This window comes from Prorops nasuta, unplaced genomic scaffold (genome assembly GCF_024137725.1).
Source record: "Prorops nasuta isolate Cenicafe-Biocafe unplaced genomic scaffold, Cenicafe_Pnas_1.2 PNAS00008, whole genome shotgun sequence".
Taxonomy (NCBI): domain Eukaryota; kingdom Metazoa; phylum Arthropoda; class Insecta; order Hymenoptera; family Bethylidae; genus Prorops; species Prorops nasuta.
In genome coordinates this window covers 5,386,596-5,405,447 of record NW_027116805.1, presented here as the reverse complement: position 1 = coordinate 5,405,447, position 18,852 = coordinate 5,386,596, and the positions used below count along the sequence as shown (strand labels likewise).

At 32.1% G+C, this 18,852-nt stretch overlaps 3 protein-coding genes across 5 annotated transcripts; 2 read left to right on the top strand and 1 right to left on the bottom strand.

The window, feature by feature from the left end:
- Positions 1–18: 18 nt before the first annotated feature.
- Positions 19–7,011, bottom strand: LOC136775602 (probable phosphoserine aminotransferase). 3 transcript variants are annotated; one of them, XM_066730526.1, is made up of 9 exons: positions 6,395–7,011; positions 3,651–3,796; positions 2,999–3,129; positions 2,290–2,405; positions 1,772–1,933; positions 1,572–1,666; positions 1,300–1,469; positions 326–586; positions 19–241 (listed from the first exon to the last, which is right to left on the bottom strand). In XM_066730526.1, exons 2-9 carry the CDS (start codon positions 3,699–3,701, stop codon positions 130–132), a joined length of 1,098 nt encoding a protein of 365 aa, XP_066586623.1. In that variant the 5' UTR covers positions 3,702–3,796; positions 6,395–7,011; the 3' UTR covers positions 19–129. The 3 variants fall into 3 exon arrangements, with proteins under 3 accessions (XP_066586623.1, XP_066586624.1, XP_066586622.1); XM_066730527.1 differs by having other exon boundaries at positions 6,659–7,011; XM_066730525.1 differs by having other exon boundaries at positions 3,651–7,011.
- Positions 7,012–7,093: 82 nt separating this feature from the next.
- Positions 7,094–9,187, top strand: LOC136775603 (ATPase ASNA1 homolog). Its single transcript, XM_066730528.1, has 6 exons — positions 7,094–7,351; positions 7,446–7,654; positions 7,735–7,837; positions 7,908–8,058; positions 8,134–8,442; positions 8,911–9,187. Exons 1-6 carry the CDS (start codon positions 7,224–7,226, stop codon positions 9,028–9,030), a joined length of 1,020 nt encoding a protein of 339 aa, XP_066586625.1. The 5' UTR covers positions 7,094–7,223; the 3' UTR covers positions 9,031–9,187.
- A 1,483-nt stretch (positions 9,188–10,670) lies between these two features.
- LOC136775666 (ecto-NOX disulfide-thiol exchanger 2) lies at positions 10,671–18,746 on the top strand. The gene is made up of 10 exons (XM_066730642.1): positions 10,671–10,806; positions 10,962–11,226; positions 11,296–11,885; positions 11,971–12,188; positions 12,285–12,479; positions 12,681–12,864; positions 14,935–15,041; positions 15,982–16,176; positions 17,057–17,366; positions 17,481–18,746. Exons 1-10 carry the CDS (start codon positions 10,758–10,760, stop codon positions 17,696–17,698), a joined length of 2,331 nt encoding a protein of 776 aa, XP_066586739.1. The 5' UTR covers positions 10,671–10,757; the 3' UTR covers positions 17,699–18,746.
- Positions 18,747–18,852: the final 106 nt, after the last annotated feature.

The following is an 18,852-nucleotide window of genomic DNA, read 5'->3' as shown; positions in this document are numbered from 1 at the left end:
AACAAAATAAACAAAACGTTATATTTGATCCTTTAGTTTGTATAATTAAGAAAATAATATATTTCTTATTTATATGAAATTCATATCAGTTATAATAAATTATTTTTACAGATTTTGTATTCACAGTTTTCAATTTCTTTTACCATGTAGAGCAAAAAATGATTTCATATAATTTGCTAATTCCTCAGCCTCTTCTTTTGAAACAGCATTGTATAATGATGCTCGAATTCCGCCAACAGACCTATTGTTTTTTTTATTTTTTAAAAATTTTCGATTGTTAGCAAAAGTTTAAAATAAATAAAAAGAAAGATGTGTGATTACAGACCTGTGGCCCTTTAGTTGCAGCATTCCTCGTTTTGCAGCACCAGCGAGAAATTCTTTTTCTAATTCTTCGTCATTGGCTCCTATTCGGAATGGTATATTCATTTTGCTTCGAGATTTTGCCTCAACCGGGCACGTATAAAAACCATTTGACTCATCGATTACTTCATAAATCATCCGACTCTTTTCGATAGCACGCTTTTTCATTCCCTCAACACCACCATTTTCTTTAATCCACTTAAACACTAGTCCGACGACGTATATCCTAAAAATATGTAAATATTTACTATTGATACTAAACCATATAAAGGTGTCATGATACAACGTGTGAAGTGATGCGACGCGTCTGGTATCACTATCCATAGGAAGAAACAACCGGAGTGGAGACCCTCGATCACTCCACGTCTCTGTACATATACGGTGTAAAGTTGTATAGGAAAAAATTTAACCACAGATTCCTGATTTAATTATAAATAAAAAAGTATTCTAAACATTTTTTAACATTTCTTATTTTTGAAATATTCATTTTTTAAATTGACGAATGACTTGTCGCATGAAGGGGGAAAGCGTATAGAATAGAAACAGCGCGCCGTTGTCGTGCCGTTACTAGTATACGCTTCCCTTACTGCATACAACGGCACATGATTCGTTGACTTAAAAAATAAATACATTAAAGATGAGAGGTGCCCGAGAGAAATAAATTTTATCAGACTTTTTTTTATACTTATCTCAGGAATTTATAAGTAAATTATCCCTTACTTAGCTTTACGCAGTGTATAGATAAGTTTATACCTGCATATATCTCTACTTGTGTGTGACAATTTGTACATCGGTATAAGTCCACCTACACAGAAGCGTGGCTCGGAGGCCGCTACTTTGGTTTTTTCTACTCGTATATAGATACAGATTTGCGGTGTATCGTGTCAAACGTCATATATTACCACCTTAAAATATTTATATTAAATGTATTGTATATACTGGAATGTTGGTGGAGTATTGTGTAAAGAATTATCCTTTGCGAGAACAGTAAAATCTAAAACCGTTGGACACATTTTCATTGGACTTCCTAATAAATCTTTGCGCACAATTACTAAAGTAACTCCGGCTGGACCAATATTTTTCTGTGCCCCAGCAAATATGAGACCAAACTGTTCAAAATAATGCAAAAATTGCAAATTAATTATGATACTGGTTGATAATAAGCAAAAGTTATATTCTTTGTAGATATATAAAAAAATATTATTAAATACCTTTGAGACATCCAATGGTTTAGTCAGGATGTTTGAGGACATATCAGCTACTAAAGGTACATCCTTTGTGTCAGGTACAAAATCAAATTCTATGCCTAAGAAAATAAAAAATCTTGTAATCTTTAGCAGTGCTCGAATAAGCCATAACTGAGCATTAAAAGTTTTTTAAATGATCGGAACGACAGTCCTATGTTACTTACCATGAACAGTTTCGTTTGCACAATAATATAGATAAGATGCGTTCGAATTGGTCTGCCAAGTCGATGGATTGCAAATTCCCGTAAATTTGTCTGGTTTTGGATATACTAAATTGACTTTTCCATATTTTTCAGCTTCTTTTGCTGCTTTTGCAGACCAAGATCCTAAATGACAAGAGGAAAAAGTTGATATATATATATAATTATATCGATGGTACGTATAAAAATATAAATTAATTTTTAAACAAATAATGTTGAGTTTAAACAATGAAAATGTTTTATTAAAGGCCATTGTCAGGGTCAAAGACCTTTAGTACGATCATAAATGACGTAACTATTTTTAATTTGAAAATGGGCAATTAATCCTTGGAGGATTTGGCCGATCAAAAGTTCGACTTGCAGTATGGCTGGCGACTTTACATTAGATATTTATTAAATTTAGAAATAATTGTATCATAGAAAGAAGGTCAATTTCAATGGAAAATTACGTCTTTAAAGGATTAAGGACGCACATTACTTACCTGTAACTACGTAATCAGCAGTACCAGTTCTATTCATTAAATTAAGAGGAATTGATGCAAAGCATCCTGTTCCACCCCCTTGCATGAACAAAATATTATAATTATCAGGAATTTTCCTAGAAAAATATATAAGTTAAAAAATAACAATAACTCTGTTCTCTTGACATAGTATTATCTTATTACAATATTCTATTTCGTAATAGAATTTTTGCATAGTGAATATTCTTTCTATCCAATTACAAAGTGGGAACCACTTTAAATTGAAAAATGCATAGTTTTCTCAAATTCGGCTGCTTTCTTCTATTACAAAACAATGCTGCCAACTTAGAAATTAAATTCTAATCGCAATTTTAAATTGCAGTAAATGAAAAACAATTGTAATTAAGTTTTGCTCAATAATGATAAAATTAGCCTTTAAAATTGTTTTGAGGCAAGAGTTAAATAAAGGGAATTTAATTAAAACCAAGAACGCTTATATTAGTTTCCATAAACAATAAAATGTAATTTTAAATTATGGTTACTTTAACTATATGTTTCGTTGAAACGGCCCTAAGTGATAGTAATTTAAGGGATATCCGTCTCCCCACTTCGCCTCCCAAACTCATACATTATATGTGGGGTCTCGAAGGTATAGTGGGGAAAAATATTTTCCTCTCGACTTACCAACACTAGATGGGCCCTGTGTGATTAGTAAAGAACTTTTACTTACATTATATCACGCAACGTATCTACAGCATCATCGATTATTTCTTTAAAATCGTTTGAGCGGTGGCTCAATTCCAATATGCTTATCTTGGTATTGCCATATGCAATCAATTCATCCTGAACTTTTTTTAATACCTATCACAATGTTTACACAAATAATTAATAACATATTCTAAACATATGATACACTTGAGGACACAGACTGGTACTCTGCCAACTATTAGCCATGCTGCTCCTAGCAGACTTCTCATATTTATCTACATTCCATTGACTCTCCAATTTAATCGTTTTAATTGAAATTAAAAAAAAAATAATATTTGTTTGTTTTCAATGCCATTTTTAACTACTATCGATTATAAAATTTAGTCTATTTTTCAGTATAATTACTAATCTTATCAAAGTACAAAACATATTATGTTTTTATACCTAGATTAAATTTGTAGGATTCTAGATTAACGAATGTTTTTATAATCTCTCACTAACTCTTAAATCTTATTTACTTCATGTACAATGACGTTTTTGCAGCAGAAAAACATATTTTGATCATATTTTTGAAGAGACTATTTAAAGTTGGCAAAGGGGGATATCGGAGAAAAGAATTTAAAGTTAATTTGATGGAAATGAAGTGATTGAATGGAATAGAAAGTAATACTTACTTCTTGTGGAAGCTTAGCTGGTCCAGCTCCGAAATTGTACACACATGCCATTTTTGATCAAGTACTGATTGCTCAACTGATACCAATACACTGACGAAACTGATCGTAGCCTGGGGCAGTGCTTTGACTTCTGCGATACTAAGAGACTTAAAGAGACAAGTGGAAAGTAAACCAACTGATAAAAGTCTACAGTTGGAGCAGCGAGCAATTCGTTCTCTTATCCGGGTACAGCGCTCATTGAAATACTTAATATGATTGGTCGATTTCAAAAATCGCTGAATGATCAACCAATCTTAACAATTCAGGGAGTTTGCTGCTCTCTCCGTATGTGGATTAAATCCGGATAAACCCGATGCCCCCATTAATATAGTCAACGAAACCAGCTATGTCTGTAAGGTCGACGTTATTGGGAAAGAAGCGCGGCTCCTATTACAGATAACACTCTTGCAAGATCCACTCCTCAAATTAAGACTAGTCTGAATCTTAAAGATCAACCGTTTTACCCCACTAATATAAGAAGAAATTCTACTTTATTTCTTTACAAATATTTCAGAAATTCTTTATTGCGTATTATAAGTGGCAAACATTTTATTCATTTTCCTTTTGATCAATAATTTTGATGATGTAAAATTAAAAACAATATAGGATTGTGGTTTTTGACCATACGGCTTTTTATATTTCATGTGCAATTTTTGTTCTATGTAATGATTACAATTATAATAAAGCATTTGATGTCAGTGTTCGTAATTTCTATATGCGTTTAATGGACCTTTAGATTTTATATTTTGTAATCTCTCTATCATTTAGATTAATAATTTATTTAGAGCATTTTTAGAATTTATTTAAACTACAACTTCAGTTATTTTTGACTGTACATAACGACAAATCTTCGTATACATCAGCGTTTTGCAGTAACGTTAGAAGTTGCAATTTTTATCAGAAATGTATATAACAATTTTTTTTAACACATTATCATGATTTCTCTTAAAAATATGCACCAAACTATGAGTATAAAAGTTAAAAATTGAATGTTTTATAAAAGTTTAAAAAGAAATATATCGATTTTTACCATTTTGTTCGAAGTTTAGGGACACTTAAAATATTTTAAACAACGAAATCGTCCTTAGTAAGTGTTCATATTCCTAGAGATAATATTCTGTGATCGTATACTATTTTTTACAAAAATTATTGATTAATTGGTTTATTAATTATTTTCCCAGCAAAGCGAATGAAACCCAGCTCATTTTCGGATAAACAATTTTAAAGATTTAACTGAATTTAATAGGTAAATCTATTAACGCGATAAGAGTGATTTACCGATTAATCGGCAATTCCAACTTCATATAGAAGCTTTTTTTATTCTAATAACTTATTTAAATTGAAAAGAGTGAACAATTCCATTAAAACGTCTAAGTGCATATAATAGATTTTACAATAACATGTCCAATCGTTGCATTGCACAAGTTCTTCGCGTTGGTATATTTTGTTTCTTCGCGATATATATCTTTATCAATAAATTGGTATCCGTTGAACGATCTCCTAGCTACATGATTTTTCGTTTTTTGTAATACTTATTACGTGACTATACATTTTCGATATGCAAAAAAAATATTTTATAAAATTTAGTAATTATCCATATATAACAACAAAAGGTGAAGCAAAATTGAAACTCAGCAAAATATCACTGACCCATCGATCTATGTAGATACAGGATATCTGGATTATCTACTAGCAATCTAAACTCTTTGGATAGATGGACCGATTTTAAGAAGAAAATTATTACACAATTTTTATAATACTGTTAATATTTATCGATATTATACTTATAACAATATGCTTAGGCCACAAAATGGTATAAATTGTTACTCAAAATTGTAAATATTAATGACATTAAAAATATGTTAAAAAGCTTTTTGTAGATGTGATTATAATGAATAAAATTATAATATCTTCTTTCTTCATATTACTAATATTTTTTAAATAACATAAAAATCCGTTTAGGTGTTAATTCGTTAGATCTACAGCCTACAAATATTATTATGTAATTCGTTAAATAAAAATAAAGTTAATAAAAAGTGTAGCATAATTTTTATAGGTATTGTAAAGAGCAATAAAAAACTGTGATGAATTTTTTTTATATTATTGATGTCTATCGGATTACATTCAATATATAAAAATGTAGTTACCTCCCTCAACAGGAAGATAAGTGTCGAATAGCCCGGTGATTATTGTGTCGTAGAACATAGCACGTACGTAACCTTCTATGTACATTTTACGTCACATACAGTATAGCATAATTAACTTCGGTCCATTGTACAATTACGAATCAGGTATTTCATGTACAACAAACAAGCTAAAATTAAAAAACCGCAAATTGTGATTAGCAGTTTTTAAGATTTTTACTCGCTTTGTTGAATACTAGATACCTGATTTGTGATCGTACAAGGGGGCTTAATTTACAGGTTTTAGGCCCGGTTCCACAAGCTTTTTTTGATCTGGAGTAAGTAAATTTTGCTATATTTTATGTCACATAGAATATAGCATAATTAACTTAATCCAGTTTAAACAAGGCTTGTGGAACCGGTCCTTAGTGGGGACTTAGGCCGGGATTCATAAACAGAACTTGAGTTCAAGCTCACCTTGAAACCTATAAGATGTGTTACGTAGACTATAGATTTTACCCGTCTTAAGTTTGAACTTGAGCTTAAGTTTTGTTTATGAATCCCGGGGTTAGTCCGACTTACCCTTAGGACTAGCCCAACAAGTGTGTAGTTAAAGCTCGTGACATACTACTAGCTGGCTTTCATTCTGGCTTACTTGCTAGATTTATTGGGACCAATGAGATTTTTACATTTAATTTACAGCTGAGTCGTTATTGGCCTTCGCAAATCTAGCAAATAATCTAAAATTAAATCTATCACAGTGTGTACTGTGCAGCGGGCTTTAACTACACTTGGACAGGTTGGCCTTTAATGCATCCTTTGTAAAAGCAATGTATACAAACTCACGATTTCGTTAATGATTAAGTTGTTAAAATTCACATATTTTCCTAGCAATGTATTTTTATTATAATGCAATTTAGTGCACACTAATATGCGTTTTGTCAATGAACAAAAGTATTTTAAAACTGATTAATTAAAAATTATACTATCACCCGTAAAAGTTTAAAGAAAAATGGCTGCCATAGGCTGGCTAGTTGGCCTAGTTGGGGTCTCTTCAGTCTTCAGTCTGTAATTACAGCATCCCCACTCCCTAGTTCCTTACTTAGGGCCATGATGATGACCCGCAGTCTGTATGTATGCAGTATGTACATACATACATACTGTATATACATACATACTCCTGTCCGCACTCCGCACGGCCACTGGCTCTTGAATTTGAATGCGAGTGCGACTGCGAAAAGTACGAATACTGACTGACTGCGCGAAACTGAAAACCGTGACTTGCCGACTGAGTCGATTCGTTATTCATCCTCCCTCCCTCCTAAATTCCTACATACAGTACCATACAGTACTTTCAACTTTGATACATTGATATGACGTGTTTGATTTTTCTACATTTAACTTTTACACGATGAATATCAATATAAATTCAGAGAAATTAGAAGAATATGAACCTTCTCTTAAAAATGTTATTGAACAACAAACACTACGTTGGATTTTTGTCGGTGGTAAAGGTGGAGTTGGTAAAACCACTTGCAGGTATAGTTAACCTTTATGTTAATAATTATAACATAGTGTTTTTACTTAAATGCTAACATTTTAATTATTTAAAAATATTTCGTCAAAAATCTAGTTGCTCTTTGGCTGTTCAACTGTCTAAAGTGAGAGAAAATGTGTTAATTATATCTACAGATCCTGCACATAATATATCTGATGCATTTGATCAAAAGTTTAGTAAAATTCCTACAAAAGTAAAAGGTTTTGATAATTTGTTTGCCATGGAGATTGACCCTAATGTAGGTCTTACAGAGCTACCTGAAGAATATTTTGAGACTGAAGGAGGTATCTGAAACTTATAGGTTTATTTTTTTTATCAATTTGTGCTATTGACAAAATTAATGAAAAATATCTTATTAATTTAGTTTCTGAAGGAGAAGCTATGCGTTTGAGCAGAAATTTAATGCAAGAAATTGCTGGTGCATTTCCTGGTATTGATGAAGCAATGAGCTACGCAGAAGTTATGAAGTAGAAATATCTACCAAAAAATTTATTTATACATCTATTTAATAATGACTGATTATATATAATATTTCAGATTGGTAAAAGGAATGAATTTTTCTGTTGTGGTTTTTGATACTGCTCCAACTGGACATACCTTAAGACTATTATCTTTTCCACAAGTTGTTGAAAAAGGATTGGGTAAACTTATGCGCATTAGGATGAAAATTGGTCCATTTATTTCACAAGTAAGATAAATATTATTAACTTATATCATATGGAATTAACTATAAGTAATTTGTATCTTGTAATTTATTTGACAGATTAGCTCATTACTTGGAATGTCAGACTTTAATGTTGACACATTTTCCAGTAAAATGGAAGAAATTTTGGCAGTAATTCGTCAACTTAATGAACAATTTAAAAATCCAGAACAAACCACATTTGTGTGTGTATGCATAGCAGAATTCTTGTCACTTTATGAAACTGAAAGATTGGTACAAGAACTGACAAAATATGGCATTGATACCCATAATATAGTAGTAAATCAACTTTTATTTTTAAAAGAGGGGGATGTTCCTTGTAGACTTTGCCAAGCAAGACATAAGATTCAGGAGAAGTATTTATCTCAGGTAATTAAAACTATCTATATTAATATGTTTAAAAAACAGTAAATATATGACTGAACAATTTATTTTATTATGTAGTATACAGGGTTTATCTCAACAACTCTAAGATATAATAATTTTTGTATAAAGACCTTTTCAAAATTCTTTTCTATTACACATCCAGGAGGGATAAAAATCTATGCTCTAGGGAATATTAAGTGATGAATTTTATATCTGCTGATGCCTCAAAATTCAATTTCATTTGTGAAAATGTTTATTTTTCTGAGATTTTCCTACTCCCACTATAGAATTAATATTATCAATAATGATATTTGTGGCTTTATTATAAAAAAATCAATCATTCTCTCTCTAATATATTAGAACTTTCAATGACAAGTTTTAATTTCCTTAAAAACATATATTTCCAAAAGATGATTGAGTTTTGTAAAGTCTTGAATTTATGGTCTATACATGCATGTTTCTCTGTTTAAGATTGCAGATTTATACGAAGATTTTCATATAACTAAGCTTCCTTTATTGGAGAAAGAAGTTCGTGGAGCACAACATGTGAAATCATTTTCAGGAAATCTGATTAAACCATATAAGCCTTAACATCAGTACAGCAAAAAAAAAAATATTACAAAAAAATACAAAGCTTATCGTGTAATTATATTTATAATTTAGATCCTAATTAAAATTTGAAATCAAGTATTGGAAATGTGATGATTTAACCAATTGTTTGACTAAAAATGTACGAAATTAGTTAAAATCGCTTTATTTAATATTTTATATCTTCCTTGTGCTTAGAGATGGGCTTATACCCGTTTATTCTCTTGATAAGTTTTAGTTAATGTTTGCTAAGCTATCATTTGCAAATTGCTAAGCTGCGTCGCGCGATATTCGGGGAGAGTTATTAGCAATTTACCAGCACTATATAATTGGCGTAACTGATAATATACCATTTATGTCTGTCGATTTTTGCGTTAATTGGAAAACGCCCTGCGAGTACTTAAACTCTACAATGTATGTCACGTAAAATATAGGTTTTCAGTACTGGCAGTTAAACGAACGTATAGCCTATGGCCGGTATTCATAGTCGTTGCTTATATATAGAGACCGTGGACACCAACACAATGACAGTGAGATAAGAATGTATATTGGTGTATATGCATACTATCAGCGCAAACTATCGGTCAATTTTCGCAGTTTTTGAGTGTAATTTATTTATACGTATACAGTTATACATTGACATTTCGCTATCATTGTGTTGGTGTGCACGGTCTCTATAGGAGATTCGTGTTAGTTGATTATAGCGCTCAGGATGATGGTATCTGAGAGCGCTGATTGGTCAATATCATGTAGTGCCAACATGAAATGGTCCGTTACCAATAGATGAATACGAAAAATGAGACCCATTCGCCATTTTGGAGTAGAGAAGTGTTTAGTACATGCTAGTTGTAGAAGAAAGAGGTGTGAAATGGAAAAATGTCAAATAGTGAGGTTACTAAAGTAAAAATGGAAAATAATGAATGGAAAGTAAGAATATTCGAACTTTCCATTCATTATTTTCCATTTTTACTTTAGTAACCTCACTATTTGACATTTTTCCATTTCACACCTCTTTCTTCTACAACTAGCATGTAAAGTGTAAACACTTCTCTACTCCAAAATGGCGGATGGGTCTCATTTTTCGTATTCATCTATTGGTAACGGACCATTTCATGTTGGTACTACATGATATTGATCAATCAGCGCTCTCACTTCTCAGATACAATCATCCTGAGCGCTATAGTCAACTAACACTAATCTCCTATAGTATGCCGCTGTTAGAGAACCTCCCGTATGTGTTGGGATTGGGAGATGGTTGGGTTGGGAGTGTTTAGAACGCACATGAGCAAGGCCAAAAGTGAAGATATGTAGGCCGTGTTCCGTTATTGACTGTGAGTACTGAAAATCTATAGTTTATGTCACGCAAACTATAGATTACTAGTACTCACAGTCAATAACGGAACACGGCCGTAGATAGCGCTGATTGTATGTACATATATGCAATGCAATTCTTAGTATTCTTACTCCCACCAGTCCCACCCCTCCCATCTTCTTACCTCAACACACCTCAACATTATTGTGTTGAACCAAACGCCCTGTACGGAGCAAATAGAAGAACTGACGAGCTGAACAACATTAATCAGTTTTTTCGCAAGTTGAAACGTACTTATCACTATTTTACAGATATTGCTGCCAATTTGGCTGATTTCCTGTTTCGTACAATGCGATGCATCGAATTTCTTACACAAAGTTTGACAGTTTACATTAATTAAAGCATCGAACATCAAAAAATGGCTTATAACTTTCCCGGAGTTCCGACTGCTGCTATGCCACCAATGAGTATGTTTCCTTTAAACACGTATTTATTCTATAAATTAGTATCTAATTGAAGTTCTGTCATTTTTCATATATACATATACGTACATTAATTTACTAATTGTAAATGAGAAAAAGGAGGTCATAAATTAATTTAAGAAAATATTTTCAATTATAAGGTATGGGTCCTATGGGTCCATTAGGCCCTATCCCTGGACCTCAAGGTTTTATGGAACTAACTAGTCAGGGGTTTCCTCCTTTGCCACCTCCAATTCCATTACCTGGGATGAATGATTCTCCATTAGAATTTAGTACTAATAAAAATCAGCCTCCAATTGTGAGAGAAACTTGCGATGATACAAACGAAAGAAGAAGTGATAAAAATGAAAACAGAAGAGACAGAGAAAATAGGGAAGGTAGAGAAAACCGTGAGAACTGTAGGAGGTAAGGCTAAAGGTTTTATAAATTTGTTTGTTGAATTAAACAAATATTTTTATTTTTTTACAATCTAAGGTCAAGAGGAGACAGGAGTGACAGAAGGGAGAGAGACAGGGATAGAAGAGATGAGAGAAATGAGAGAGACAGACGTGATGAACGCATTGCTGAGGAAAGAGTTAACTCTAACTCTGTGAGTTGCAGTAGCAGTGGTCATAATAACTCTAATGGCACAGAGGTTGCGTCCCAAAGCTCAAGTGGTACATCTGGAATAGGTCCTCAAATGGAGACCACAAGTGGAGTATGGAGTATGGGTGTTGGATATTCTATGGTTGGAATGGGTCCAATGGGGCCAATGGGATCTATGATGGGAGACATGACATTAGGTGCTCATATAGGACATACCCATGGATATGGCCCAATGGGAATGGGTATGTTGCCCCATGAAGGAAATATGATGGGTGCTCAAATGCTGGGTCATGAACAAATAATGACTGACACTGCTGCTCAATTGTTGGGAGGTGCTTTACCTCCTCAATCAACAAATCCTCAAGGGACCAAGGAAATAATACATTGTAAAAGTTGTACTTTATTTCCACCAAATCCCAATGCACCACCACCAACCACTAGGGAGAGACCACCTGGTTGTAGAACTATTTTTGTTGGTGGTAAGTTCCTCCTATGTACATACATATGTATTATTATTAATCATTATCAAATAATTAGACATAAAATAACAATCATTCTATTTAGGACTCCCAGAAAATATCACAGAATCTATTATACAAGAAATCTTTGAAAAATGTGGAGAAATTACTACTCTTCGTTTGTCAAAAAAAAATTTCTGTCATATACGGTTTGTCTTGGAAACTAGCGTTGATTCAGCTATTTATTTATCTGGCTATAGGGTAAGGATTGGATCTAGCGGAGATTCCGCTAATACCGGTAGGCTGCACGTAGACTTTGCTCAGGTTAAAAATTGTTTCTATATTAAATAAATTTTAAATAAAAAATCTAATATATGCATATAAAATGCAAAGTGATGCTGAAAGTAATTCATTTATCAGGCTAGGGACGATCAATATGAATGGGAATGCCGACAACGCCAATTACAAAGAGAACAACGTCATAGAGAGCGAGTAGAGAAAGAAAGGCAGAGACCTCCGTCCAGTCCTCCTCCGGTTATACATTACACCGAGCACGAAGCATCCAATATTTGTGAAAAAATTAAGCAAGATGATACGTTTATGAAAGCTGTTCAGGTAGTTAACTCTTATCTTTAGACTACCCTCTACAGTTTTGAAATGAATTACTGAAAATGGAACAGAAAACAGCATTTTTCAAATCTTTCTCATTCTGCTTTTCTCTATCATTAATCACTTAGTTCCATTTAGCTCTTTTCTTTCTTATTTCATTTTCTTCTGAACTGTAATATACCAGTTTTTTTTTAATTGTAAACTTAGGTCGTTGTCACATGGTTAGAACGAGGTGACTGCACAAAGAGGAACGCCAATACCTTCTATTCGATGATTCAATCAACCAATTCTCACGTTCGTCGATTACTGACAGAGAAAGCGGCCTATGAGGAGGAGCTGCAGAAAGCTAAAGATCTAATGAAGGGAAGAATGTTGGGACTCTTAATACAATGTATGTTTTAATATTATTCAGTAATTTTATTTAGCTGTACTATCGTATATTTCTTTACGATACAAAAGCATACCCACATATTTTCACTTTTTCTGGTAAGTCTAAACTATTACAATGGGCCTCAGTATTTCTGTTCTCATTTTGTGAAAACTCTTCGGATGTTACTTACATCATTTACACCATTGCAGTTACTAAATTACAAAACTGCCACCTTGTAAGGAAGAAGAATTTAAAGAAATATCTATAACATAAGTATGGATATCTTTTAAGTCCAATAGTTTCTTCAAGATTATTTTTCATTTGGAAAAAGCTAGTGGATTTTAAAAACATTTTTTCTCTATTCTGGAAATATTAATAATAACAAACGTTGACAGTTCTTCTTTTTCTTTTTTTTCTTGAGAAAACAAAAAAGAAAAAAAAGTCTATGCTAATTTTTCTCACTATACAAATCATTAAGAGTTCATCATGGCTATTGGTCAATGCACGATCATGGATGACTCGCGGTAGACGGCTCAAAGTGAATAGACAAGAGCTAAAAGGTGGGTGAAGAATGCTGTCTTTCGGTTTTAGGTTTTAACTATTCAAGGAACCAATGCGGTTCATCGCAGAGCCCGATCTTATAGAGACGTTAGTGGATACTCGACATATGCATGCTTAGTAATACTGAGAAGTAAAAGGGTGGAGGAATTTAAGCGTCGATTCATACTGTGAATCCAATCTCGATGCGCTCTTGATATGTATCTACTCCGATACAATATACTTACATATAAAACAATGCCTATATTCCAATTATTATTGTATTACTCGTAAGAATATTGTATCGGAGAAAAACCATATCGAGATCGGATTCATAATGTGAGCCAATTCTAAATAGACAATTTTCATATATATATTGCAGTTTAATTTTATTTTATTCTCAGCAATAATACGATCAGATTGTCATTTTTAATTATTCAAGCCTGTAAGCTATATGTTAGAATTGTCTCATAACTGAAATTAAAATTTGTATACCAGACGATGAGCTTGATATAGATGAAAGCTATCTCTTATAACGAGTTTCCCCCCTCCCTTACCACCACCACAAAGTTGTTACAAAAATACAAGGCTGACAAATAATATAATTAAACTCATAATTCTTTTCAATCTCGTCGGGAAAGCCATTTTCTGTTCAGCTGTCGGCTATGTATCTTTTAATGTAAGGGACCAAAAAGAAATTTTTCAATAGCCATTTTCAATAGCTTTGCCCTTTTCTCAGATGCCACTATCTGGACAGATCTATGAAGCGAAGTAAAAAATCTCATCCTTTTTTACAAGCGTGTTTCTTTTCCAAAAACATTTTTAAACAGTCTTACATTTTGAATTAAAAAATCATTATTATGTGTGTGTCATAATTAATAATAAGTTTCCAAATGTTTGTTTTGAAAAATTAAAGACAATTTTTTTTCTCATAACTCGTTTAAACTAAAAATTGCTTTTATAAAAAAGTATGTTAATTCGATAATGCATACAAATTTCCGAAAAAGATGCCTCCTCGTGAGTTAGTTTGTTACGAATAAAGTAGTTTTATACAAAATTCTAAAAAATAACTGTATATTCTTCATAATTCAATAATTTTTTGTAAAATTAAACTCTTGTAAAAAAATTTTGAGTATTCTTATTTACGGAAGGATGTATATTTTCTAGTTGAAAATTAAGTTTTTAAAAATTTGTGTAAAATTAATTGTACTATTCTATTAACAGAAGTTTTAATTCAAAATATTAAGCTGTTTTGACACCCAAAATCGTTTAAACTATTGAAAATAGCCAGTGGAAACTTTTTCCCAGTTCATTTGCATTGAAAGATAAAATTGTAAAATTAAAGAAAAAAATTGAGAATAACTTTTAACGCAGAGTAAATGTGTAGAGATTTATTGAAAAATCAAATGCATATCGGTAACTAATAGAGAAAAATCCAAAAACGCGGCGTAATACGCATAGTTGACCAACTCAGTATAAAGAATATGAATGAGGCTATACAACAGAAGATTTGTTGTGTTTTTTGTATGCAACATGCGACATCCGTGTACCCAGTCAGTCAAATCGAACGCGTCTTTACTGCGGCCAGCCACAAGAAGGTGTGGGATCACTTCACAAAGGCTCAACGGAAGAATATTGAAATGTGGAAGAAACAATCCTCGGTATGTATTTGCATCTCAGCGCTGCCTGCGAAAGTGGCGTCTGTTTTCTATTTTTTTCAACCTTGTCTTGTCTTCCACCCCCACCCACCGCCCTTTCCTTTTCATTTTTCTTTCCTTACAATCTTTCTTTACCCCCCCCCCCCCCATCTCTCTCACACACGCTCTCTGTCTCCTTAATTTTGGATAATCAACAGTTATAATGATCAAGCCTTATCGTCACAACTACATAGCTTCTTCTTTATTATGCAAAATGCATGGTAATTAAGCACGCAACTTTTGCAAAATTTTTGTAAATTCAGGTAAGTATTTTACAGAAAACTTGTGCTTCAAAGCCCTCACAAATCGAGAAATTTTCAAACTGGTCAGACACACGCTTTTTGATATTTGTAATTAATACTGGAATTCGCGAACTAAAAGGTAAATTTATTAAAGACAAAATCATTCCCACAACTGTTGGAAAAAAAGGTAATAAGAAATTGGAATATATCGCGAATACATGCAATCTTCAACAAGGACTTAATTAAGCAACACGTTACATGAAAAAAAATCTGTCTTTATTTCTCTTTTCTTTTTAGTATTATTTTTATCGACGATTCTGTAATTCAGAGTGGTTTTGATATTAAATTTCGAAGGTAACTGTTAAAATTTAGAAGATTACACGAGCTCATCGTCCTACGGTCGGTCTCTGAATTGCAGAAGTCTTCATTTTTCTATATGAATATAAAGAAAAAATGGAAATGCAGACATGGCAAAATTTATGATTTATCAAGCAATGTAATATTTTTGGCAACAAATTTTAGGTCTTTGCTACCATTTTTGAAAAGTATATGGAGCAACATATTTTGCATGCTTTCAAATTGTGTGTAGAGTTAAATTTTGGTTGCTTTAATATAAAACAAAGATTTTTATAATGTAGCACTTACTCATGATTGTACAACAGGAAATTAAAGCAGTCCAGTTGGAAGAGGCATTAATGGAGGGTGAAGGTGAAATGGAGGTGTCCGATAACGAAGAAGAGCCGCAAAGAAAAAAGAACCGAAGTCATTCAAACTCCAACGAGGACGCCGAAAGGCTGCAATCACTTAAAGAGGAAAATGATAGCTTGCGCTGTCAACTAGAAGCATATAAAAATGAGGCAAGCGTTAATAACCAATATCCCTTGTTATTTCCATATTTGTTAATTTTCCAATTTCACCTACATCAATATTCCAAAAATTAATAATTTTATGAGAAACTTTTTTAGACAAAAATAATTTCACTAAACGGGCGGATAAGCAGCATGGACTTTTTCTTTCGATAGATATTTTCAATGTTATTTTAAAGGTCAGCTTCGACATTTTAAATGAAACTCCTATTTTGTATAACATGTTCGTGTAATTAATCCAAAGATCTGCCTAAAACTTGTTATGAATATATTGTTTAATTCGAATGTATAGGAAATATTTCTAATTGAAACTATACACACTCAAGTCTATGAGATTAGACTGAAATGGTGCATGCGATAACTACGTATGCCTAAGTGAATTTAAATCCAAATATTGTAAATGCCCAGCTTAACGAGTATCCTCATATCGAAATTAGAAGACGGTTCCGAAAATGTCTACCAACGATACAATGTTATTTGACGATTGATTTCAAACATATTATAGACTTTTAGCAGCATCGCGATCTGTTATTTCTAATAAAATAGTCAAATTTTTAAAAATAGATAAAAAATTGTTTAAATAATTTGCTTTTGTAACAAAAGATTTATATTTCATTATTTTCGAAAGTCTGATATCTTACTAGAAAACGCACTTTGTAACATTACTAAAATGCTAAAAAATTTGACATTGTTCGTCGAATAACGTAATATTATTGACCCACGTTTCATTCTATAATACCGATCTGATGGATTCCGTTAAGTCAAATAACTTTTGCCTAATAAATTTTCTCAAAAAATTAGTAATTTTAGAAATATTAAGTTATGCAAAAGAAACGCACCTTGTATTTTAAATAAAAAACATGTGTTTCAGGTGGATTTGTTGAAGTCGGAAACGAAAACCGACGTAGAAGCAAAGGAAAAACAGATGAAAATGTTACAGCAAACTCTCAAAGGAATGCAAGAACAGTTGATGCAATCTAGAAAACAACAAGCTCAAGATGATCAAAAAATTCGCGATTTAACAGTGAAATTAAGCGCAACAAAAAGAGAAGACCCTTTAGAGAGTGAAATCATAACGCTGGATAAAGATGACGATGTAAACGAAGAACCACGAATGCCAAAACAATTGATACTTAGTTCTAGCTGTATACAAGTTACACAGAAGGACGCTAAACTTATAGGTAGGATAGCAAATATATTTTTATATTTAACTTTATTACGGCTTTCACCATACTACTCTGCCTCCTACACCCTTCACTCTATCCGATATTATGTATTGAATCTTATGTCTTTAGGATTAATCGCAACATTCCTACATATTCATCCATTTGGAGCTAGCGTGGATTATTTATGGTCTTATTTACAAAAGATGGAGCCTGGTATTAAGCCTAATGAAGTAGAAGCTCTAATGCAAAGGTTTCCACAAGTGTTTAAACAAGAATTATTTGGTATTGGCGCTAATATGGAGAGACGCTGGCAATTTTCAGGTTTTGGAGTATACCGGAACAATTAGTCTAAATTCTTAAAACATAAATTATCATATATTAATGAGAGGAAGCTCTTATCTAATACAAGTCATTTTGACACCAACTTAACTTAATGTACAGAATAAATTAGCAATTATAAGAGCAATGTAGCATCTTGAATCTAGACTTTTTTGCTGTTTTATAAAACAAGTTTTTATATGTATATAAATATATTATTTGATTAACTATCCATCAATATTATATTGTTCAATTAACTAAACTTATTTAAATTTATATAATATCATCCAAAGAATTATTACTCATTTAGATAAAAACACAAGTCTTTTAAATTCTAGCAATTAATCAATAAAATAAGTCGATTAAATAGTTTGTATAAATATTTTTACCATCTATAAGTAATTTGATGTTGAAAGTAATATGTTGCTTTTGATATAGGAAAAAATTAATACAATTAAAATAAATTACAATACTGGTTATTTGAATATAAGAAGAATTTTTAGAACTATAAAATTCTAATTTCAAAGCTATTCCTCCCTTGTTCTTTCTTTAAAACTGTTGAACTAATTGTATGAGACATTTTGTGATATACTATTTACTGGTAAGGATGATGGGCTGATGGCACTGGCAGATAAAGCGACGCAGTAGACATAAATATAATTAAAAAACAAGCGAAAAATGTCTTATTTGTATCTCATTTACGCTCACTACGTTTTTTAATCTGCCGGTTCCGAACTCGCCTACTATTGGTCAGTTCTACATATTGGTTGGTGAACATTTTCGTAAATTTATCCTTTGGTAAAATTTTTTAAAAATTAATAGAATTTACTACAGTTTGTAATTTTTACCAAACAAATAAAATCTAACATACATATGATAATGTAGGTGGAAAAACTGGGGGTCCCTAAAAAAATGTACAGTAACCCCACAAGTACATATGTATATGTACATACCACATATGTATGTATGTACTACATATACATACGCTGATAGTGATGTATTGTGATGTATGTAATAGAGTATAGTATATTTCAAAATTTATTGCAGCTTCCTGCCGAGCTTATTTATTGATTGCGATTGCGAATGCGAATACTGACTGATAACAACAAATTAAATTTAATACAGGGTCTTTTCCTAACGGCGGGACATAGGAGATTTCGTGTTATTTGACTATAGTACTTTC

Bases quoted from the DNA above. Each gene is read 5' to 3' on its own strand.
- LOC136775602 (XM_066730525.1), bottom strand. From the start codon at position 3,701: ATGGCATGTGTGTACAATTTCGGAGCTGGACCAGCTAAGCTTCCACAA. The intron at 2,406-2,998 runs GTAAGTAAAAGT...ATATTTTTCTAG, and splicing joins GATACGTTGCGTGATATAAT to GAAAATTCCTGATAATTATA. The intron at 587-1,299 runs GTATATACAATA...ACATATTTTTAG, and splicing joins AATACTCCACCAACATTCCA to GATATACGTCGTCGGACTAG.
- LOC136775666 (XM_066730642.1), top strand. From the start codon at position 10,758: ATGGCTTATAACTTTCCCGGAGTTCCGACTGCTGCTATGCCACCAATG. The intron at 11,227-11,295 runs GTAAGGCTAAAG...TTACAATCTAAG, and splicing joins AACCGTGAGAACTGTAGGAG to GTCAAGAGGAGACAGGAGTG. The intron at 12,189-12,284 runs GTTAAAAATTGT...TTCATTTATCAG, and splicing joins TGCACGTAGACTTTGCTCAG to GCTAGGGACGATCAATATGA.
- LOC136775603 (XM_066730528.1), top strand. From the start codon at position 7,224: ATGAATATCAATATAAATTCAGAGAAATTAGAAGAATATGAACCTTCT. The intron at 8,059-8,133 runs GTAAGATAAATA...TTTATTTGACAG, and splicing joins TTGGTCCATTTATTTCACAA to ATTAGCTCATTACTTGGAAT. The intron at 8,443-8,910 runs GTAATTAAAACT...TCTCTGTTTAAG, and splicing joins AGGAGAAGTATTTATCTCAG to ATTGCAGATTTATACGAAGA.